General features: G+C 48.0%; 1 protein-coding gene and 2 pseudogenes across 2 annotated transcripts in view; 1 reads left to right on the plus strand and 2 right to left on the minus strand.

The window, feature by feature from the left end:
* The first annotated feature begins 1340 nt into the window (after window positions 1-1340).
* On the plus strand, window positions 1341-7481 carry LOC144329777 (uncharacterized; annotated as a pseudogene).
* A 373-nt stretch (window positions 7482-7854) lies between these two features.
* LOC106992317 (uncharacterized) overlaps window positions 7855-23541 on the minus strand; it is a 47049-nt gene continuing 31362 nt past the window's right edge. The window contains exons 6-12 of the mRNA XM_077940163.1: window positions 13889-14008; window positions 13210-13269; window positions 12196-12283; window positions 10709-11802; window positions 10364-10441; window positions 8332-8406; window positions 7855-7906 (exon numbers count right to left, since the gene is read on the minus strand). Of these exons, the coding sequence (XP_077796289.1) occupies window positions 8356-8406; window positions 10364-10441; window positions 10709-11802; window positions 12196-12283; window positions 13210-13269; window positions 13889-14008 (1491 nt within the window). The 3' untranslated portion in view covers window positions 7855-7906; window positions 8332-8355. The remainder of the gene's footprint in view (window positions 7907-8331; window positions 8407-10363; window positions 10442-10708; window positions 11803-12195; window positions 12284-13209; window positions 13270-13888; window positions 14009-23541) is intronic.
* On the minus strand, window positions 13945-17695 carry LOC144330056 (uncharacterized; annotated as a pseudogene). The gene has a single exon (XR_013395908.1). The product of XR_013395908.1 is annotated as an uncharacterized LOC144330056 (transcript).

A 23541-nucleotide genomic window follows, 5' to 3' on the forward strand; every position in this document is an offset into this window, starting at 1 on the left:
CTTGCATATCTGCTTCTGTCAAGCAGATAAATACAGCAAACATTTTAAATGTGTTTTGTAACTTAATTTTTGTATAATTTCAAACTTACAGAGAAGTTGGAAGAATAGTACAAAGAACACCCAAGTTTACTAGTTCATATTTTGCTTCAATGGCTTTATCTTTTTTTGGGGGGTGGAGCGGTAGATAGAGTCTCACTCTGTCACCCAGGCTGGAGTGCAGTGGCACGATCTTGTCTCACTGCAACCTCCAACTCCCTAGTTCAAGTGATTCTCCTGCCTCAGCCTCCCGAGTAGCTGGGATTACAGGCGCTCACCACCACAAAAAGCTATTTTTTTTTTTTTTTGAGACGGAGTTCTGCTCTTGTGGACCAGGCTGGAGTGCAATGGTGTGATCTTGGCTCACTGCAACCTCCACTTCCCAGGTTCAGGTGATTCTCCTGTCTCAGCCTCCCGAGTAGCTGGGATTACAGGTGCCCACCACGCCCGGCTAATTTTGTATTATTGGTAGAGACAGGGTTTCTCCATGTTGGTCAGGCTGTTCTTGAACTCCCTACCTCAGGTGATTCACCTGCATCGGCCTCCCAAAGTGCTGGGATTATAGGCGTGAGCCACCGCGCCAGGCCATATATTCTTTGTATATGTATGTGTGTGTGTGTATATATATACACACGTGTATATACATATAATACATATGTGTATATATATGTATACACACAACTTTTTTTCTGCTCCACTTGAAGTTGGAGATCTGCCCATTTGCTCCCAAATATTTCAGTGTTACTTCCAGAACAAGAACATTATTTTATATAACCACAATGCAATGATCAAAATCAGGAAATGTAACATTGATATAATACTATGTAATTCAGTGAGTCCTTGGTCACATTTTGATCACATTCACAAAATGTGAAAAGTGATTGATTTATTTTGTCCTTCAATTTGGGCTTTAGTAGCCGGGACCACAGGTATGGACCACCATGCGTAGCTAATTTTTAAATTTTTTGTAGACCTAATGTCTCCTATGTTGCCCAGGCTGGCCATGAACTCCTGACCTCAAGTGATCCTCTCCCCTCAGCCTCCCAGAGAGCTAGGATTACACCAGTGTGTGAGCCACCACATTCAGCCATGTACTCTTGTATCTGTTAACCTGTTAGCCAACCTTTGGCTACCCCCTCCCCCTTACCCTTCCTCACCTCTAGTAAACACTATTCTAAGCAAATAGATCTTAAAGGAGACCACCCAGAACCTGGTAGACTCCTATATGGCCATTGTCAACAAGACCGTGCTGGACCTCGTGGTTGGTCTCATGACAAGGACCATCATGCACCTCATGATCAACAATGAGCATGCACTGCCCCATGCGGGCAGGGGGCTCCTATGGCACTGGGGATGCAGGTGGCCATGTTGGCCTGGGGGAGATGGCAAACAGCCCTCTGGGACCAGGTCCAGGGAGGGAGGCACGGTCAAGACCAGAGCTGTCCCATGGAAATATAACGTGGGACTGGGCACAGTGGCCCATGCCTGTAATCCCAGCACTTTGGGAGGCCAAGGCAGGAGGTTCGCTTGAGCACAGGAGTTCGAGACCAGCCTGGGCAACACAGTGAGTCCAGGTCTGTACACACAAATTTTAAAAATAGCCGGGCTTGGTGATGGCACATGCCTGTAGTCCTAGCTACTTGACAGGCTGACATTGGAGGATCACTGAGCCCAGGAGGTTGAGGCTGCAGTAAGCAGTGATCTCATCCACTGTACTCCAACCTGGCAACAGAGTAAGATCCTATCTCCAAAAACAATTTTTAAAAACCAAGTAGACAGGTGTCCTGGTGGCATGATAGGTCCTGGGTCCTCTTCCAGATCTGTAACCTTGGACAGGTGACTTTTCCTCTGGACCTCAGTGTTCCCATCTGAGTGAGAAAAGGCAGTGGGGAGGCAGATCTTCGAGTCTAAGTGGTGTAGAAGCCACATCTGAAAAGCCATACTTAGGGCTCCAAGCCCAGCGCACAGTCCCAGCAGGGCCCGGCAGGGCGGCCAGGGCAGCACAGGCATTAGGTTCCACCCTTCTTCCCTCTTTGCCCACTCTCAGACCAAGGAATTCATCTCGGAGCTGCGGTCCAACCTGTACTCACATGGGGACCAGAACACACTGATAGAGGAGTCAGCAGAGCAGGCACAGTGGGGCGACGAGATGCTGCGCATGCACCACATGCTGACGGAGGTGCTCAGCATCATTGGTGACATCAACACGACCACCATCAACACGACCACCATCAGCACGCCCACAGGGGCCCGTGGATGACTCCTGGCTGCAGGTGCAGAGCATCCCGGCCAGACGCAGGTACCAGGGCTGGTCCCCACGGTCCCAAAGCCCCCCCAGCCTCCCTGACTGAGCCTGGGGGCTCTTGGAACGGGCTCCATGCCCAGGCTGGCAGACATGGGTGCTCTCTGGATCTGTCAGAGACGGCAGAGAGCTTGCGGTTTATGGTGGGAGCTTGGAGGGGGTCGTGTGTGGGGCTGGATTCTGAGGCGGCCAGAGGTCTAGGAACATCATCCTGGGCACGCTGTACCTGTCATGCAGTCTGAGTCATGCTGCCAGGGCAGGTATCCAGCTCCCAGCCTGGGAGTGCTGAGAGCCAAATCCACTGCAGAGCGGTGGTGATAGTCGGGGTCCCACCTCCTCTATTTGTTGCAATCCAGTGGTGATCTAGGATAAAACCTTGAGACTCCCATGCACACGGTCATCCCACAACACACTTCACAGACCGGGCAGGGACACAAAGCCCCCTTCCCTCCCTCCCAGGTACCATCATAGCTGCTCGTGTGGACTGAAGGCAGGGTCCCTGGCCCCCGCTGAAGCACTACCGCTGACCAGCAGGCTCACTCACCTTGGCCTGTTGCTCCTAGGGGTCACCTATGCTATTCAGCCAAGGAGACCACAGTGCCTGCTGGCCTGGCTGAGCTCTGTCCAGTGAGCCTGCCCGCCTCTCCTGCCACAGACTCTCCCTCTTCTGCTTTTTTCTGCAGGAAGGGCCCAGCCTCACCTATGTGACCTGCAGTCCCCCAACAAGCTGAGGCTTCCCTCTTAGACTTACAAATCTATGGCCAGTGGCATCTGGCTGCCTGCCCTCCTTGCCTACCCAAGGGTCCTCTCAGAGGGTCCTGGGCTTTCTGATGGCCCAGAGGGGCCTCCGGCGCTCATTCCAACCGTCTATCCCTTTTAGCGTCATCATCCTGGTTCAAGCAGTATTCCTTCCCTATCAGGCCTGGTGGCTGTTGCTTGGGGCTCCCCAAGGTGAGGGGTGGCCCTGGGCCAGTGGGTTGGAAGACAGGGTAACCAGAGAAAAGGGAAGCCTGAGGGGACTGAGCATTGGTCTGAACTGTGGGTGCACTGCCTGGATGCCGTGGGAGAGGCGTATGTGGGGTGTGGAGGGCCGCTGCAGCCCCTAGGCACTACCTGTGAAGCTCCGGCTCTTCCTTCCATCTTCCTCCCTTTTCCCTTCCAGCCCCTTTTCCAGGAACCTTACTACACACCCGCACCTGCTCCCTCCCCTCCCTGGCCCTCACACAGCTCTTGCATTGTGCCCGTGCTCTGCGCTTGCCTCACCAGCAATCTGCTTCCTTTTCTCTCTCCCGTTTTCTCTCTGCTTCTCTCCAACTGCCCGCTGATCAGGTCAGGCAAGTCCATCCCGTCCTGAGAGTCCCAGGCCCTGCTTCGACCTCTAAACAGATCTCTCCTCTTCTCGGAGGCCTCTCTTTCCAAACCTGCCTGGGCGGGTGTCCTGTGACTTGACAGTGGATCCCCAGCCCCAAAGCCTTCATCTGTGACTTAGTCTGTTGTAGTGGTGAGCTGACACTTCCAGCTGTGACCGTTGCTGAAAACTTGTGCCCCCTCTGTGGTATGCCCCTGCCCTGTTCTGTAAATAGCGATACTCATATATATATGCGCACACCTATACATGGCCGATGGCCTCGCCTCTAGCACTGGGAATCAGTCCCCGTGCTGTCCTTGTGGAGTCTTGTGGCCCAACAAGAGAAAGCCGTCCCCTGACATCGCCCCTCCAAAGTGTGCCACCTCCAGTGAGCCTGTCATGTGGACAGCCAGCCCCCGCCATCCCTCCCACCCTCCACCAAGCATGGGGGTGCTGTGCAGGCAGCTGCGTGGACTGACAGTCTCTACCAGTCCTCTGTCCCTCGGCTGAGAAACCCATTTCTGGATGACGGGCAATGTGTCCTCTGCTGGCTGTGTTCTCTGTGGAGCTCAGGGGAGGGGAAAGGCCAAGCCATTTCTAGGGTGCTGTTGGGAGTGGTGAAAAGGCTACAGCCTTTCCAAGGGACACATTTCCTGGAAAGTCCCTGGAGCTTAGCTGGTTCTTATCCTGTGATGCCGGCTCTGGCCACTAGGGGGCAGGGTCATGAACTCAGCCTGGAGGGAGACTGAGGGGCAGCCTGCACTCTGGAGGGACAGACAGAACAGGCCACCCAGTGCAGACAGGAGAGGGAGGCAGGCGGACGGAAGGGAAGACACCTGGGGTAGATGGAAGTCAGTGCCCTTGGGTGCTGGTATCTGTCTTCCCGGCCACAGCTAGATCAGGCTTCTGAGCCTGTTGGCTGTCAGGGCGGGACTGTGCCCATTAGGCACCATGGCAGTCCCCGTCACGTCCACTAGGTGTCACCAGGCAGCATACAGGTAACAGGCCTGGAAGATCCCCAACAGCCCAGCTGCTGGACATGCTCAGACACTCTGGGGCTCCTCGTTCTGTGGGACAAACTGCAGGACCCAGTGAGGGAAACGGGAACACACCAGGCTGAGCAGTATAGCTAAATCCATTTATTCCACAATGAAAAGTGAAATAAACAGGAGTCACATCACCAAGGGAGCCACGACCCCATCCCCGCCTCCTTCCTCTGTCCTATGCTAGGAATAAATAAGTTTCCCAGCTGCAAATAATTATTAGAACCTCCTCTCCTTATGCCAGCTCCAACCTCCACTAGGTACAATACAGGGGGTGGCCCTACCCCCCAGAATGTTACACAAATTCAATGTGTATACTGGGGAAGCGGGAGTCACCCCAGCAGCCCATGCCCTCACTTGGTCTACTGTTAGCCCCACTGTCCTGGTTCAGCTGCCTCTCTGAATAAGAAGATGGGAGCCCCCCAGGGAAAAGTTGCTTTGGTGAGAGTAGAGAGGTCATCAGGCCTCCTCCAAACAAACCAACTCCATCAGCCTCTGGTTCTTAAATAACAAGCATCATCGTCCAGAAATTCAAGGACTCAGCCGTGGTCAAGGTGGCAAAAAGTCTGTCTCCCCCCATTAGACAGGGGTCTTGTCTTGCTACCCTAGTGGTAAACGGGTGACTGGGAAGGGGTGGCAGGGACATGGTGGGGGTGAAGACTCCAGACCCACTTCTCCAGGCTTATGCTGACAGGGGCCTGCTTTTATTTATTTTTATTTATATCCTGTGACTTTTTTTTTAATACCATAACTTCTTTTTCATAACTTTTTAAAATAACTTTTCATAAAACTTTTTTTCTACTTTTTTTTGACACACTTTTCCACATGTTTTGCCCCATAACTCTTTCATCCCATAACTTTTAGTTTGTTCTTTTAATAAACACACTTACATAGTTATAATTTTGTAAAAATAAAAACAGATTATCTCATGCCAAGCGTGCCCAGTATTTGCACGCTATAGTATTTAATACTATAGTTTTCAAGACACACACAATTTTAAGGCAAAAACAACACTTTGCAACAATTTAATAATTTATTACATTACAGTAACATCGCAGCAGTCAACAATGCCACTTTAGGCAAATTCAATATTTCCATTATATGATTCAGTATTTCCATATATATTCAATGTTTATAAGAATTCATAAATTGGTAAAAGTCATTCTAAGAAAACTTGGCAAATAAAGCTTTGGACTGGAATTGGCGTTTCTTTCTCTACTTTTCCTTCCCCTAGTTTCTTTTTTTTAAACTATAGTATTCATATTTAAAATGTTTTAACTTATTTCAAAACATTAAGATAGCAGTTACATTTTTGAATAGTTATTTAAAAATGACTAACATAAAGTTTTAGAGAAACTCTATTATGGATAGGGCTGATTTACATTTTCACATTTTCTAAAAATCAGCTTTGGTTTTAGAATTGATTTTTTTTCATTTCTGGAAAACCTAAAGTTTAATCAAATACTTTAAAAATGATTATCATATGTTGCAATCTTTAAATAGGTATTTTGATTCTTCCTACAGAAATTCAAATTTATTCAGTTGAACTCACATTTTAGATTTTATGTTTCTGATTAACTCTAACCTTCTAATGTTGCCTTCTAAGCAAATTGAAAGCTGCCTTATACTGAATGAGGAAGAGAACAAATACTTGGCTGAATGAGGTATTGCAAACGACTGCATGCACTTTGAAGAAAGACTAAAGTTATTATCATAGAATTTCCATTCTTTTTAGCTTTTTCTTAAACATATGACAAAATTCCTACACAAAGAGTGGTATTTCAGTTAATATAGCACTTTTATTTTTCAGACTGACATTCAGCTTAAATATGCCAGTATGTGATTTAATCCAGAGGTCCCTGATGAACACATTATTGTCAGATAGGTTACAGATGCTAAACACTATCTGAAGGTCATTCCTAGTCATTTATATGTGTCAAGTAAAAGTGAAGTGATTTGAACTGTCAAAATACAGAGTGAACATGAGGGAAAGACCCACTCTCCTTTAACTTTCTACAAATAAATTTAAGTTAGAAACACAAATAAACATGAGTGGCTCTAACATTCAAATGAAGTAAATGAATTGTGTAGGAGATTAACCCCTAAACTTTTTTCGTTTGTTTTTAAATTTCTTGACCAGCTCTTAGATGATGATGATGTTTATCTGCCTGATCTCGGCACGGTGAAAAGAATGGCATGCAGGGGTTGCTGCGCAAGCCTCGGTCCTCCTGGAGAGTCCTGCGTTAGAGGAAGCAGCTGCACGATCTGCTGTGCCGTGGGGTTGTGGTGGGGAGAACCCTCCCTGGCCTCTCCTGGTGCAGGCTCCACGCTGTCAGTGAGGCTCAGCCACGAAGATCTTCAGACAGAGGGAGGAGGGGATCTGAGGTCAGTGCGAGCCTCCCCTGCTCCTGCCCGCCCACCCCGCCTGAGCGCTCTACCCACCACCCTGCTTGTCGGCACACCCAAGCTCCTGGGGGATTGGGGCTCCTAGAGCGGGCTGATCAGCAGGGCTCTGGGCAGTGGTCAGGAATTTGTCGTGCCCCTCATTGTGGTCGCCCACAAGCCACAACACCTGTCCCTGCAGCTCCAGCAGGTTCACCTGGAGGGAGGGGTGCTTAGCTGTCATGCTGGTGCTGGCGCCCAAGTTCACCCCCACCCCCACCCCCACCCCCGCAGAGATGGCCCCATGCAGGGCTCTGTGGGTCTCCCCACACACAGACTCACCCCCAGTCCCTGGGGTCCTCTGAGATGAAGCCACTGGGTGAGCCAGGGGCTGGGAGCACACCCTTTGCTATTCCTGGGCACTGGCTCCAGCGTCGTTGAAAAATGCCACCTGAAGGCAAGAGATGAGTATTCTTGTAGGGACATACACAGAACAACCGGGGCAGGGAGGTGGAGCGCAGCCCCTTCCCTTGGGGCTCAGAGTGTGCACCTGTTGGTCACAGTGAAATGGTGTTTGACCACTGGCTCCCGGAAGGAGTGAAAGTCCACAGAAATCAGAAGGCAGGAAAACCAAGAACATAAGGGGATCTGGGAGGGACCAGCGACGAAGGTGACAAAGTAGGGGCAGGGAAAGTCAGGCTCACCTGACCTCCCGGCTCTCCCGGTCCTCTGGGATGTTCTGCATGGGCTGAGGTGCCTCCTCCTCCTCACTGTCCAGATGTCCTCCTCCATCTCCTCTAGGGGGTGGCCAGAGGGGTCCTCAGACAACCCAACAAGGGAAGTGGGGGTCCACCTCTGCCCCCACCCTCACTGTGTAGCCCTGAGCCAGCCCATTCCCAGAGGGGAATGAGCTATTCTGTATTATTACTTTTAAGAACCAAGATCTTGCTATACTGCCCAGGCACAGTCCCACTACCGATTGGTGCCGGAGTCCTGACCTGGTCCCTTTCTGACCTGGGCCAGTTCTCCCGTCTTTAGGCAACCTGATGGCCTCCTGCTCCCAGGAGGTCACCATATTGATACCGAACTTAGCGCGGACACCCGGTCGGCATAATGATCAGCTGTCTTAAAGGTCTCTTCTAACTCCTCAATCCTATGCTGCTAACAGTCCCCCTTTCCTCCTGGGGCTCTCGCCTCTTCCTCCGCGTGGTCTCCCGTACCTTCCCCAGGGAGAGCCATGAGGCTCAACCTGGCTTTAGCTGCTGTTTCTGCTGGCTGGTAGCTTCCAGGTGCTCCTAAGAGGCCAGGAAAGAGGGTGAGAAGGCACGGAGGTTGCCAGGTTGTCTCTCTCGGGGCCCTGTCCTCAGCAACTCCCTCCCTGGGGTCTCCTGCAACTTTTGGCGGGCCATCTTAGCTACCACTTTGCCTTGAGCTTCCTGCTGCTGCAGCTGGTCCAGGAGCTGGGTCTGCAGCAGTAACTGCCTGTGCAGCACCTCCTCCTCAGAGGTCAGCTGCTGCTAAGCGACCACATACTGCTGCAGGTGACACAGGTACTGGTCTCCCTGCTGCTGCAGACTCTGAGCCTCTTGGCTCTTCAGCTCCACCTGCAGGATGATCCTGGGCATGAGGGCGTTTACTAGCTGGCTTCCAGATTCCTGGCCCATTAATAGGGTAGCAAGGGCACTGTGGTGCTCTGTGGCCTGCCCAGGCCCCTGGTCCCTTGCTCCAGGCCTCAGAGCCTGCCTCCCTTGCCTGGAACCCAATGCATCCTTCCCCAGCCTCAAATCTCACATGCTTTTCCCTATCATTTAAACTGTAGACCACAGACTAGTGGAAAACAGGGGGAGCCAACCAGCATCTGCTAAGTGTACTACATGCCTAATGTTTCCACGTATTATCTCATTTAATCCTCAGCACCTCTGCAAGGAAAACGCTAACTTCCTTTTGAAGTTAAAGAAACAGAGACTTAGGCCGGGTGCGGTGGCTCAAGCCTGTAATCCCAGCACTTTGGGAGGCCGAGACGGGCGGATCACAAGGTCAGGAGATCAAGACCATCCTGGCTAACATGGTGAAACCCCGTCTCTACTAAAAATACAAAAAACTAGCCGGGCGAGGTGGCGGGCGCCTGTAGTCCCAGCTACTCCGGAGGCTGAGGCAGGAGAATGGCGTGAACCCGGGAGGCGGAGCTTGCAGTGAGCTGAGATCAGGCCACTGCACTCCAGCCTGGGCGACAGAGCGAGACTCCGTCTCAAAAAAAAAAAAAAAAAAAAAAAAAAAAAAAGAAACAGAGACTTTGCTGGGCGCGGTGGCTCAAGCCTGTAATCCCAGCACTTTGGGAGGCCGAGATGGGCGGATCACCAGGTCAGGAGATCGAGACCATCCTGGCTAATACGCTGAAACCCCGTCTCTACTGAAAAATACAAAAAACTAGCCGGGCGAGTTGGCGGGCGCCTGTAGTCCCAGCTACTCGGGAGGCTGAGGTAGGAGAATGGCGTGAACCCAGGAGGCGGAGCTTGCAGTGAGCTGAGATGCAGCCACTGCACTCCAGTCTGGGCGACAGAGCGAGACTGCATCTCAAAAAAAAAAAAAAGAAAAACTTAGAAATGCAAAGTAGTTGAATGATAACCAGTAGAACTGAGTCCGGAAACCAGTTTGAGTCTAAGGAGTCTTTTTGGTTTCTGCGTTTTGTTTTGTTTTGAGACAGTGTCACTCTGTGTCCCGGGCTGGAGTCCAGTGGTGCGATCTCAGCTCACTGCAACCTCTACCTCCCAGGCTCAAATGATTCTCATATCTCAGCCTCCTGAGTAGCTGGGATGACAGGCATGCACCACCAGGCCTAGGTAATTGGTTTTTATTTTGAAATTTTAGTAGAGATGAGGTTTTGCCATGTCAACCAGGCTGGTCTCAAACTCCTGACCTCAAGTGATTCTCCTGCCTCAGACTCCCAAAGTGGTGGGACTACAGGCGTCAGCCACCACACCCAACATAAGGAGCCTGTTATACCACTGTCTCTTCCCCTGTGACTGGGGGGCTCCATGGCTCTAGCTGGGATGATGATATCCAGACCTGGGGGGAGCCCAGGGCTCCCCACCTATAAAAGTCAGAGGGAAAGATGCAAGAAACATAATAGGACTGCCCTGGAGAGTGCTGGGGTCACCTGCCCCCAGGTTGCAGCTGCCTCTGGCCTGGCGCCTCCCTTCCCCAGAGGCTGGTGCCCGCCTCCCAGCCCTTCTTGGATGGGTCAGAGGTTACCGTGTCTTTCAGCTCGCCCAGCGTCTTCAGCTCCTTTACTTGAGGCTCCAACTGCAGTGCACTCTTGTTCTCATTGTTCTGGACAGAGAGAAGCAATCATTGGCCACCCGCTATAGCTGGAGACCCCAGAACTTGATGTATGCCTGCCATGGCACCGGGAAGGGTGGAGGCAGGTTAGAAAAATCATCCCCTATCTCCCACAGCCATCAGAGCAGGGCTCTGGCTCACAGGTGCCTTTAGAAGTACCATTTCATGTGAGGGCTGCAATGCCCCATTTTACAGGTGGGGAAACAAAGGCCTGGAGGGCTAGGGAAGAGGGCAGGCTCCCCAGGTGGGGCAACCCACCCGCTCCTCGAAGCTACTGTGTGGCTCCGCCTGCTGCTCGTAGAGGGCTTCCCACCCCAGCTCCAGCATCCTCTCCAGCTCCAGCATCCTCTCCAGCTCCAGCATCCTCTCCAGCTCCAGCATCCTCTCCAGCTCCCGCAGCCTCTCCAGCTCCCGCAGTGTCTCCTGCTCCCACAGCCTCTGATCCTGCTCCCGCAGCCTCTCCTGTTCCAGCAGCTCCTCCACTTGGTCCAGCAGCTGCTCCTCCTCCAGCAGCCTCTTCTGCTCCTCCTGTCGCCTGTCCCGTTCCAAAAGCTTCTCCACCTGCTCCAGCAGCCTCTCCTGCTCCCGCAGTCTCTCATCCTGCTCCCGCAACCTCTCCTGTTCCAACAGTTCCTCCACCTGCTCCAGCAGCCTCCCCTGGTCCAGCAGCCTCTCCTGTTCCTCCTGCCACCTCTCCTGTTCCAACAGTTCCTCCACCTGCTCCAGCAGCCTCCCCTGGTCCAGCAGCCTCTCCTGTTCCTCCTGCCACCTCTCCTGTTCCAATAGCTTCTCCACCTGCTCCAACAGCCTCTCCTGCTCTGGAAGCCTCTCCTCCTCCCGCAGCCTCTCATCCTGCTCCCGCAGCCTCTCCTCTTCCAGCAGCTTCTCTACCTGGTTCAGCAGCCTCTCATGCTCTAGCAGCTTCTCCTCCTCCTCCTCCCGTCTCTCCTGTTCCAACAGCTTTTTCACCTCCTCCAGCAGCCTCTCCTGCTCTGACAGCCACTCCTGCTCCCGTATCCTCTCATCCTGCTCATGTATCCTCTCCTCCTGCTCCCGTATCCTCTCATCCTGCCCAGATATCCTCTCCTCCTGCTCATGTAGCTTCTCCTCCTGCTCATTTATCCTCTCCTCCTGCTCACGTATCCTCTCCTCCTGCTCACGTATCCTCTCCTCCTGCTCACGTATCCTCTCCTCCTGTCTCCTGTTCAGGAGACTCAACATCTGATTGTTTTCCACCTCGGCCTGGAGCTGTCTTCCCAGACTCTCCAGCTCCTTCCTTAGGTGTTTGGTCTCATCTTGTAGCTGCTCCACCTCAGAGGGCCCTCCTGGGGAATCTGGGGCCCGGGGTTCAGCTGAGAAAGGAAGCAGACAATAAGGGTCTCTGGATTCTCAAAAAAAAAAAAAAAAAAAAAAAAAAATTCCTCCCATTGGTGCAGAGCTCCTCCTCTCAGGCTTCCCAAACTTGGCCTCACTGCTAAGGATCCCTCGCACCCAGATGGTAGCCAATCTTCCAAGCCACTTTCAATGGAGAGCACTGTGGGTGGCTGACAATGGGCACTCCTCCCTCTTTGCTGATGGGGACACCAAGGCTCAAGCAGATGACAAGGCTTGCAGTCTCCTGGCACAGACCTCTCTCCCTCTGCCTCAAAGCCCTTCCATCCACCCACCTCCCTGGGGCATTCTAAGCCACCCCCACAGCCCTCTGATGCCGGTCCTGCTCCCAGGTCACGCCAGCCCCATCTTACCCCTCTGGTGTTTGAGTTTGAACAAGCTCCTCCCAAGCTTCTGTACCCGATGTATCTCGCGCTTCTTCTCCTCCTTCAATGTGTGAACCTGCCCAAAGCACAGGGCGAAAGGGCCTTGGTGATAGGGGCTGAACCTCTAGAGACAGAGTTTGAGAAAGGCCCCCCCGTCCTGCCAGCTTGTGATTTAGAAAAGGTGCGTTCATTCAACAAACATGTGCTGAGCACCTACAGGCCAGGTGTGGTTCTTCACAGCGGAGACAGAACACAGAAAAGAACAGACAGGAGCCCTTGGCCCTGAGGTTTCCATTCTAGGGGCCTTTAAATCTCGGACTCCCAGAGCGAACAGAGACCTTGATACTCTCTACCTCCTCCAGAAACACGAGCCCAAGGAGGAGAGAAGGCTTGTCCAGACTCAAAAAGCAAATTAGGGACTGAGTCAGGGCAGAAATACAGGCCCCTGACAAACAGCCAGGCTAGTGCTTCCCTGAGAGGAAACAACCCCAGGGCATGTGTGGCAAGAACTCAAGCGGGGTGTCTGGAGAAGAGAGAGTCAGCAAAGAGGGCAGTGCAGAAGAGCCATGCTGCACGGTCTGTGCTCTGGGGTCCATCCAGGTGAGGCCTGGGTGCCCCAGCTCCCCATTTACCCATGGCACCAGAGGCCCCTAGACCCTTTCTTCAGGGCCTCAAGGGGAAACGAGTCCAGGTTTGGCAGCGTGGAATCAGAGGACGCCACTGGACTCTTCCCAGTGAATGGATGTTTTCACTGGGTTGACTGATTATTGCGGAGCTTTGAGTCCGGGGCTCCTGCTAGTTCTTGGTACTGGCTCTGAGGTGCATGAAGGGAGGAGGAGTTGGAGGAGGATTGTGGGGAGGGGTAGAGAGAACAATCATTAGAGCTGGGGAGGGGTGTGTCTGGGCTGTCTCAGCTGGGAGAGGGGCAACCAGCCCCTGCTGTGGAAGGAGGTTGGAGGGCTGGCCTGCAGGGTCACTGAACCTCGGCCCAGGGCCTCTTACCTGCAGATCTTTCAGGTTAGTAGATGACACAGGGCCCTCCCCGTAGACACCTGTTGCTGACTACAAGAGATGAGAGTGCACATGGAGATGTTCTGTCCCCCTCAGTGTCTAAGCCCTCTGACTTCCTTTCTTCCCATCAACTGACAAACATTTCTTTTCTGCCTATCTTGGACCAGTTGTCCCATAACTCCTTTGTGCCAACTTCTCTCATGGTTTTTATCACCCCACCATCCCACCCTGGGGCGCTTTCAGTGACTCCTAAAGGGACAGCCTGATGGCAAGTGACTCTTCTCATTGGCCTGGCTTCCCCTTGAGACTGGGAGTGAGAAAACTCAAACAGCAATGACCATTTTGTGGGTGTCCTGGGTGTTTACAGCAGGGCATGTACTAAGGAGTCTCACAAAAACAACAATAACAAATCTCATTTAAACTTCACAAATAGATGTTTAAAAATCCCATCTCTATTATATAGATTTGAAAAGAGAGAGCCGAAGACCTCAAGCAACTTGCCCTAAATCATATCTTAATGAATCCCTAATCAATCATTAGCAGATGGAGAGGCAGGATTCAAACCCAGAATTCTTAACCAGTGCCCAACAGTCCATCCACAATCTTAACAGTTTTCCTCTACTGCCCCTTAGGCCCCCTGTCCCCAGGAGCCTGGCCAGCCAAGACTCACATCCCCAGATGAGCGGTAACCACCAGAAGCCGCGGTGTCAGGGCTACTGCCATTGATTTTCTTTTTCCTGTTAGCTCCTGCTGGAACGCCAGGGCCCTTCCTCTGCCAATATTCTTTTAACTGTGGGAAAGAGGAGCAGTGACACTCATGAGAACTATCAGCCCCTACAGCCACACCCTCCTTCACAGTTTTGACAAAATATTCTTCTACACCATCTGATTTAATGCCACCACCAACTGTACAAGGTGTTGTCACAATCCTTTAGTGACTGAGAGGGATTGATATCATGGCTAGAAAAGAAAACAAAGAAACGAAATAGTTAATACTGGAACTTAAGCTCTGTCTTCTGACTCCAAGCTCTGGGGTTTTGCCATGAATCAGCAGCTGCCAGGGACCAAAACCAGGGGCGGAGTTAGAACAGTAAACATGAAGCAGGCAGGAACTGTATGCCGTGTGGTTTAGAGTCATACATCCTCACATGTCCGTTAGTGTGAAGAAGTGCACCAGTACCTCTCACACTTTCATGTCAATGTGTCCTCACGGCAGAAGGCAGCTTTTCTGTTAAATCTGGGAATTTTTCAGAAAGAAGACAACCCAAGCCTGATTTCAGAGAGAAGTCTGGTATATGCTTAGAAACCTATGTGACTGTCATCCCTAAGGACATTAATGTTTGATCTGAAGAGAATCAAGGGAAACTGATGCTTCAGAAAGATGTCCCACATTCATCCTGTGGCACTCAAAGTACCCCAGGTTGAGATGATATGAGGAAGAGTCAAGCTATCTAGTTCAGCTTCCCAAGATCTATTCCACTGAAGATGAGCAAATCTCACTTCAGAGACCACTGACTGAAGGGCGGTCTGGTCCCAGAACCGTGGAGAACTCAGAAAAGAATGTTAAAGTCTCTCTGCAAAGTAGAAGCCTGGGAGAAAACCAAACTAAGCCCATTCTCCCATGGCCACCCAGAGATGCTGTCAAGGTTTTGAGCACACAGGGGAAGTGCTGTCAAGGTTTTTCCCACTGTCAGTGTCTCTGTGAAGGGAGTAAGGCGGCCTGAAACCTCTTGTTCCTGGGTCCCATAGTCCCCATTCCCCTTCCAACTGGAAATTTGTGCTGTGACCAGAGGAACAGGAAATGGGGTGAGAAAACTTAGGAGACTGGGTTGTAAGATCAACGGCTGGTCTTGCAGCAGTAATGGCAGTTCCTAGGAGGACTGTGACATCACTACATTCCATTCCTCCCAGTGGAGGGGACCACATCAGCGTGATGCCCGAGTTGCCACTCCATGATGGGGGAGGGAAACACAGGGTTTGGACCCAGGTCCTTGGAGACACCAGCCGAAGGAGCCCAGGGAGGTGGAGCTTGGGGCAGCAGGAGGGGAGGGCAGAGTCCGCAGTAGGGAGCCCCGGGAATCACCAGCCAAAAGTCACCCAAGGATGACTGGCAACGGTGGGGCCTGGGACTGGGGTACCCAGGTCCTGGGAGACGCAAGCCCAAAGAGCCCAGGAAGGTCAGGCTTGGGGCAGCAGGAGGTGAGGGCCGAGTATGGAGCGGGGTGCCCGCGGTGTCACCCGCCCAAAGTCACCCTGGGGTAAAGATCGGCAAGGGCAGGAATTGGGCTGCTTGCTGAAGGGGTGGGGCTGACTGACAAGAATGTGGTGGGGGGGAGCCCAGAGTCACTGGTGTTGGGGGTCCCATTCCGGTATGCCTGAGGAATAGTATGGGCTCTGGCAATGGTCTTTTCATCGGAGAGGATCTGTGGTTGGGTTGGGGGTTATGACCTGGTGCATTTTACCTTTTTCTTGGCTGCGGTGAATTTTCCCTGTCGTGTGTTTTCTGACATCATGGGGTGTGGAGGGAGGCGGGGTTGGGGTCACATCACGAAATCCCAGTGACTGGAAGCTGAATGCTTCCAGTCACCTACCAGGCCGCTGTGCAACTGAGCCAGAGGAGGCGTAACCAGGGCCCCACTAGAATTCAGAAGAGGGGCGTGGCCTTAATGCTGCAAGCCCATTGGTCAGTGAGAAAGATGAAAGGGAAAGGAAGCATGGCCAGGCGGCAGGGTGTCCAGAGGGACCTGTGGCATCACAAGGAAAGCTGCCCATTCAACCGCTCTCCCCGCTCTACTCAGAAGGAGGGGAGGGGCCGCCCACTCTGGGAGAGGCAAGGGTCTGGCTTTTGCTTTAAAAGCTTTAAAACTGTAAAAAATAAACTTAAAAATGTATACATGTGTATACTTTATATATATGTGTGTCTGTGTGTGTGTATCTATGCGTTCCTCCAGAGCTGTCTTCATTATCCAGCTTCTATGCAAAGTCTATGATTTTGGACTATATTTTTCATCTTCATATGGAGTATAAGAATTACCAGTATCACCTTAACTGAGATACAGATCCTATAAAAATGGAAAATTCATAGCATGCTTGATGATTAAGGAAGTAGACTATAGTATCCAACATTCCAATAAGACAAAATAATCACAGTGATTTCTCTTTTTTGGAAGAACATTTTTCTTATTCTCCTACATTACGAAGATTTTTTTTTTTAATGATAAACATGTCTAATATCTTTAAAAACACAAAGCTTTTGGGCCGGGTGCAGTGGTTCACACCTGTAATGCCATCACTGTGGGAGGCCGAGGTGGGTGGATCGCCTGAGGTCAGGAGTTCAAGACAAATATGGCCAACATGATGAAACCCTGTCTGTACTAAAAATACAAAAACTAGCCAGATGTGGTGGTGGGTGCCTGTAATCCCAGCTATTTGGTCGGCTGAGGCAGGAGAATTACCTGAACCCAGGAGACGGAGGTTGCAGTGAGCCAAGCTCACGCCCCTGCACTTCAGCCTGGGCAACAGAGCAAGACTCCATCTCAAAAGAAATAAAATAAAACACAAAATAAGGAAGAACACAAAGCTTTCAATTTAATAAGCACTTAAAACTCTCTACTTGTTTAAGAGAAATACAAGTCCCAGTATTCTAGATCACCTGACCTCTCTAAGCCTTGCAAATGAAACTGAATTTCTCACTTGATACTTGGCTATGATTTGCAATCATGAAAACCGAGAATTATGTCACTGTGTACTGCTTGTTACCTGAATTCCACACTGGGCTGGGATCAAGGGTTGAATCTTTCATGATTTTCTCCATAACCTGTGTGCTTCTTATCCCAGACCAAACTAAGTTTTTTTCTAGAATTCTACAGTTTACAGTTAATAGACAAGAGTGGTTTTCAAAATGTAGTCTATGGACTAACAGCACCAGCAGCACCTGAGATCTTTTTATAAGTGCAAATTCTCAGGTCCCACCCTGGGCCTGGTGAATCGGAAACTCTGGAGTAGGGCTCAGCAGTCTGTGCTGCAGTAGTCCCTCCAGGTGTTCAAGAACCTCTGGCATACGGCAGGCAGAAAAATATGTTTCCTTCTGTAGGTCCAAGCCAAGGATACCATATGTTCTGCCTTGTTATACAACAATGACATGCAATTAAAAGACATAAATCTCCTTCCTACTCCCACCCTCCATCCAACGTGTTTTATTTTTATGAGTTCAATTAGAAAGCAAGTGGCAATCAGAGATTTAGTCTAAAATATATATTTACAAGTGTCAGTTCTCATCCAGCCTGATCTCATACAAAACCATTTATGTCCTCTTACACCTCAAGTTTGAAAAATGTATCTTCACAATGTGAGACTCAGGCACACTAGCAGTTCTATCATAAAACACCAAGTAGATTGGAATGTCCAACCTTACTAGAGAAGAAAAGTGGAATCACTGGCTATATTTCCAAATTGCATTCAACAGGAAATTTGAGTTTTTTTCACCTTCATACTTCCAATTTAATAGAATTAAACCAGAATACGCCATTCTTTCAAAGCCTGTAGCCAGGCAAAGTTTTACCATATTATTTCTTGTTTTCCATGGATATAAAGCAGATTCCTGGTAGGCACATTTTGTATACCTGCAAAGATGCAGAACTAAACAGTTCCATCTGTTCAACATTGAAACAAAAGTCCTGTAAACCTCAGATGGTGAGCGCAATATTTCAGCATTAGCCCCAAAGCCTCAAATATGAAAGATACCAAGAACACCACTAGCAATCAAAATTAACTCTCGACTAGGAGCAGTAGTTCATGCCTGTAATCCCAGCACTTTGGCAAACTAAGGTGGGAGGATTACTTGAAGTCAGGAGTTCAAGATTAACCTGGGCAGCATAGCAAATTCACGTCTCCACAAAAAATTTTAAAAATTAGCTGGGCGTGGTGGCACACAGCTGTAGTCCTAGCTACTTTGCAGGCTGAGGTGGGAAAATTGCTTGAGCGCAGGAGTTCGAGGCTGCAGTAGCTATGATTATGGCACTGCACTTCAGCCTGGGTGACAGAGCGAAACTTAGATAATTACATTTTCTCCTGCTCCTGTTTACACTGAAATCCCTCAGTTAAAAGGCTTTCAAATTTGGCAGGATAAAAATTAAGTGAAAAGTGACTTTGGAGCTTGGTTAGTGAAAGAAAGAAAGAAATGAAAGATAGAAGAAAAGAAGGGAGGAAGGAAGGAAGGAGGAAGGGAGGGAGGGAGAAAGGCAACAAAGAAAGAGAAAGAAAGGAAAGGATGAAAGAGAGAGAGAAAGAAAGAGAGAAAGAGAGAGGAAAGAATAGGAAAGAAAGAAAGAAAGAGAAAGAAAGAAAGAAAGAAAGGAAGGAAGGGAGAGAAAGAGGGAAAAAGGGAGGAAAAAGCAAAGTAAGAATGGCAAGGAAGGAAGAAGGAGAAAGAAAGAATGCAGAAAGAAAGAAAGAAGGAAAAGAAAGGAGAGGAAAGGAAAGGGAAGGGAAATAAAGGAAGAAAAAATGAAATGACAAATTACTTAATGGGAGAAAGTTTTTGTAACCTCAATGACAGATAAAAGGTTTGTATCCTCAGTCTATAAAGAAATCTTTAAAATTATTAAGAAAAGAAAAACAGATGAATTTCAACTAATGATGGGCAATGGAGAAACTGGCACTTCTCACAAGAATAAAAATGGCCAATGGCATATAGAAAGATTCAAAAGCACTAGAAATCAAAAAATTGTCATGAAAACAGTGAGATTTTCTGTATAAAGGCAGGAAAGATGATAAATGGAAGGGGCAACCTGGAGCTCTGTCCTTGTTAGTGGGAGTATAACCTGGGTCACTTTTCCTGGAGGATAATTTGAAAATTTCAATGAAAAACCCTAAAAATTATTTTCCTCCAGAAATTCTACTTCTGTGAATTCAGTCCAAAAATGCTTGCTCGAGTCTATTAAAATGTATATACAAGAAAATTCGGCCAGGCACGGTGGCTCAAGCCTGTAATCCCAGCACTTTGGGAGGCCGAGATGGGCGGATCACAAGGTTAGGAGATCGAGACCATCCTGGCTAACACGGTGAAACCCCGTCTCTACTAAAAAATACAAAAAGCTAGCCGGGCGAGGTGGCGGGCGTCTGTAATCCCAGCTACTCGGGAGGCTGAGGCAGGAGAATGGCATAAACCTGAGAGGTGGAGCTTGCAGTGAGCTGAGATCCGGCTAGTGCACTCCAGACTGGGCGACAGAGTTAGACTCCGTCTCAAAAAAAAAAAAAAAAAAAAAAAATTCACCTCTGGGGTGGCAATGGTTAACTTAATATACACCCAGCTATTAAAAATGATGATGCCAGGATATATTTACTGCCACAGAAATATACTCAAAATATACTAAGTGACAAAAGACTATATATTATGATTCTACTTTTTAAAAGGTTTATATGCATAAAAACATATAAAAAGCAACAAACCAGAATGCTCTGCGTGACAAATTAAAGATTTTTCCTAATATTTGTCATGCAAATTATTACAAAAAGAATGATTTCCTTTATAATCAGGGAGAATTGTTATTTGCATGTATTTGTATTTAAATCTCTTTTCTTTTTCTTATTTTTTCTCCTGTATGTATCCCATGTAGGCTGGAATCCCTGCCTCTTGAGGTAAATCAGCCCGTTGTTGGGAAGTGCACTACATAAAGCTGCCCCATCCTCCTTTACTTTAAGAGATCTGGAGACATTTTTGTTTCAAATTGTTTGATTGTTCTCAGGTTATTTTTTTTATGTATGAAATTGAGGAAAAGACAAAGGAAAGGCTGACTCCCTACCCTCCTGGGGCTACTCTTCCAATTTTTGCTGCTATTGTTATGTATTAATATTCACTGGGTACCAAAAAGATGGGCAGCCCCTTAGATCCTTTGTTCTTATCTCTTTGTCATAATCCTACTTCATTCCTCATTCCTTCATTCACTTATTTTTAAAAGGGTCATGTGTACAAATACATAGTTCAGAAAATTTTAAATATATCTATAAAAGTATGTGGCAAAATCCCATTCACAGTCTTATTCTCCTTCCACAGCCACTTTTAATTGGTTTCTTATATGTCATTTCAGAATTTATCTTTGCAAATGAACATTTATATTCTTATTCTACTCTTTTCTAGCAACACAAACAGTAGCATACAATACATACTATACCATTCTTTGTTCCTTTTTAAAAACACACACAATATATGTGTTCTTTTGCATGAGTACATAGGTCTTTCTCATTCTTCTTTACAACTGCACAGTATTCATTGTTTGGATGTACCACAGTTTACTTAACCAGTTTCCTGTTGGTGGACACTGAAGTCATCCGTATCATACTATTACAAACAATGCCAAGCATAACCACCCACACACACCAAGTTCATTTCTGAATCTGCCTTTGATGAAGCCTCTATTTGAATCACCATAAGGTCATATGGCTGAAAAGTTAGCCCCTTTTTTAGTTTTCACTATATACAGCAGTATGTAGCCAAAGACTCCCTTGGGCAAAGCAAATGTGCTCTTTGGGGATTTACTTCATAACAATAAATGGATAAACAGCACACCAAGGAGAAACATTTCTATTTAACCATGCACGTGTATGTATATAATACATACTTATGCATAGAAAGCGTACAATAAATCCATCAAAGCATTAAGCATTGTCTCAGTATGGTGGATCTATGGAGTGCTTCGTAGACAGCCTTCCTTGCCTATCAATCTTTCTAGTTTCAAAACAGTGAATATGTACTATTTTTGCAATATAAAATTTCAAAAAATGTTAAATTAAGCCGGATACATTCCTTCAGTCTGTCCGACATTTGTATGGTGCTCCAGAGTGCTCAAATATCACTTCATTTAAAAAAATTTATTTTTTTTTTCAAGTAGAGAGACAGGCAGGGTCTTCCTCTGTTGACCAGGCTGGCCTTGACCTCCTAGATCCTCCTGGATCCTCCCACTTCCACCTCCTAAAGTGCCAGTATTACAAGTGGGAGCCATCACACTCGGCTGGCTTCATTTGAGAAATCTTTCCCCAGCACTCCATATATTACGAATAATTCCTTTCTTCTTGTTTAGATAGCATCTTAGTCATATCTCTGTTACCTCACTTGTCACATGATAATCAGTTGCTCACCCATCCATCTCCCTTGATTGCTCATAAGCTCCTCGAGAAGAGTCTGATTTTCAGCACCTTGAAAAGTGTGCAACACGTACATGCTTCATAAGCAGAGAAGGAAATATCACTACAGTGTAATTATTCCCAGAATTCAATGCCCGTATTTGTAAATTGTTCCAGATAATCTGCCAACAACCTGAGAATGTTATGTTTTTTCCCTAAAACTTCCATCTATTACTGAGTGTCTACAGTCATAGTTAACTCAATTGCGATGTGACCTCTGGTCAAGCCCATTCATAGCTTTTATTTTAGGTGATATTTTTTGTTTGTTTGTTTGTTTGTTTTGAGATGGAGTCTTGCTCTGTTGCCCAGGTTGGAGTTCAGTGGCATGATCTCGGCTCACTGCAAGCTCCGCCTCCCAGTTTATGCCATTCTTCTGCCTCAGCCTCTCCAGTAGCTGGGACTACAGGCATCCACCACCACAGTCAGCTAATTTTTTTTTTTTTTGGTATTTTTAGTAGAGACAGGGTTTCACCATGTTAGCCAGGATGGTCTTGATCTCCTGACCTCATTATCCGCCTGCCTCAGCCTGCCAAAGTGCTGGAATTACAGGCATGAGCCACCACTCTCGGTCTATTTTAGATGATTTTTAATTTTAATTTTTGATTTTGAAAGTTTCCTTTTTGTTTTTTAATCTAGCACTGTTTGGTAAACTTCAACATTTCTATATCCCTGTGTCTTTGCACCTACTGGTCTCTGCTTGGAATAATATCTCAAGGTTTTATTCACCTGGAAAAATTTCTACTCACCCTTAAAGAATCATCTTAAATAGGCTGGGCATGGTGGCTCATGCCTGTAATCCCAGCACTTTGGGAGGCCAAGGTGGGCACAACACTGAGGTCAATAGTTTGAGACTAGCCTGGCCAACATGGTGAAACCTCGTCTTTACTAAAAATACAAAAAATAGCTGGGTATGGTGGCTGATGCCTGTAATCCCAGCTACTCAGTAGACTGAGGCAGAAGAATCGCTTGAACCTCAGAGGCAGAAGTTGCAGGGAGCTGAGATCACACCATTGCACTCCATCTTGGGTGACAGAGTGAGACTTCATCTCAAAAAAAAAAAAAAAAGCTTAAATAATACCTTCTCTGAGAAGCCTTTATATCTTCCTATTCTTTCAGTAAGAGTTAACAATTCCTCAACTCTTGAAACATTTGTGCCTCTATTACTGTGTATCAGTCACTGAACTGAGTGCCTAGCATAGAAATATGAAACTGTAGACCCTGCCCTCACAGAGCTCATGGTCCAATATGGAAAACAGCCATAAGAACAAATAACCACACTATCTTCCTTGCAACCCACCAGGGCCTAACACATCACATCACTACTTTTGAAATTAGGAAACAGGCTCAGAAGTCCAAGAGCTTGACCAATGTAACTCAGCTGTTAGGTAGCAGAACCAGGTTGGTATGATTCTTCTTCAATATCCTGTCAGTTACATAGGTAAGTGGCCTCAAAATCAACAAAAGACAAGTAGAGGTTGACATGCATCAATGGAGAGAGGCTCAAAAGGATGACTTTATACACAACAAGAGAACAGAAATGTTCTGGAAGTATCTCTGGGGATGTGAAGTAGGAGGGGGCACACCAGATTTCACCTCGGTCAAGTGAATCTGTAATTCCAACCTGAGCCTCACCCCTGAGCTCCAGACTTAGCTATCTGTCTTTCTTACTCTAATATAAAATACACAGGGCAGGACTTAATCTCTAGCTTGTTCACCACAAATTAAAGCAGAGTCTGGTATATAGTAAGTACTTAATAAATAAATAAACTATCAAAGAAGCTAAAGAAACATTCCACACTCTTGCGGGAAGGGATTACCATGAAACAGACCCTAGCAGTCGCTTACAAATACAGTTGACCCTCACTATTTGTGGATCCCACATTTGCAAATTTGCTTACTTGCTAAAATGTCTTTGTAATCCCCAAATTAATACCTGTGGAGCTTTCAAGGTGATTCATGGATGTAGTGAAAACTCTGTCACTCCTTGCACATGTCCCAAGCTAAGGTCAAATAAGGTGACCCTCGGTCTTCTTGTTTCAGCTCTCATACAAAGATGACCCGAGGACAGAGACAGTAGAGGGCAGTGTAGTGTGGTGCAAGAAGCTGTGGCTCTGGGGCCAACTGTATGGGGTCTGAATCTTG

The sequence above is a fragment of the Macaca mulatta genome, chromosome 7 (assembly GCF_049350105.2).
Source record: "Macaca mulatta isolate MMU2019108-1 chromosome 7, T2T-MMU8v2.0, whole genome shotgun sequence".
NCBI lineage: Eukaryota > Metazoa > Chordata > Mammalia > Primates > Cercopithecidae > Macaca > Macaca mulatta.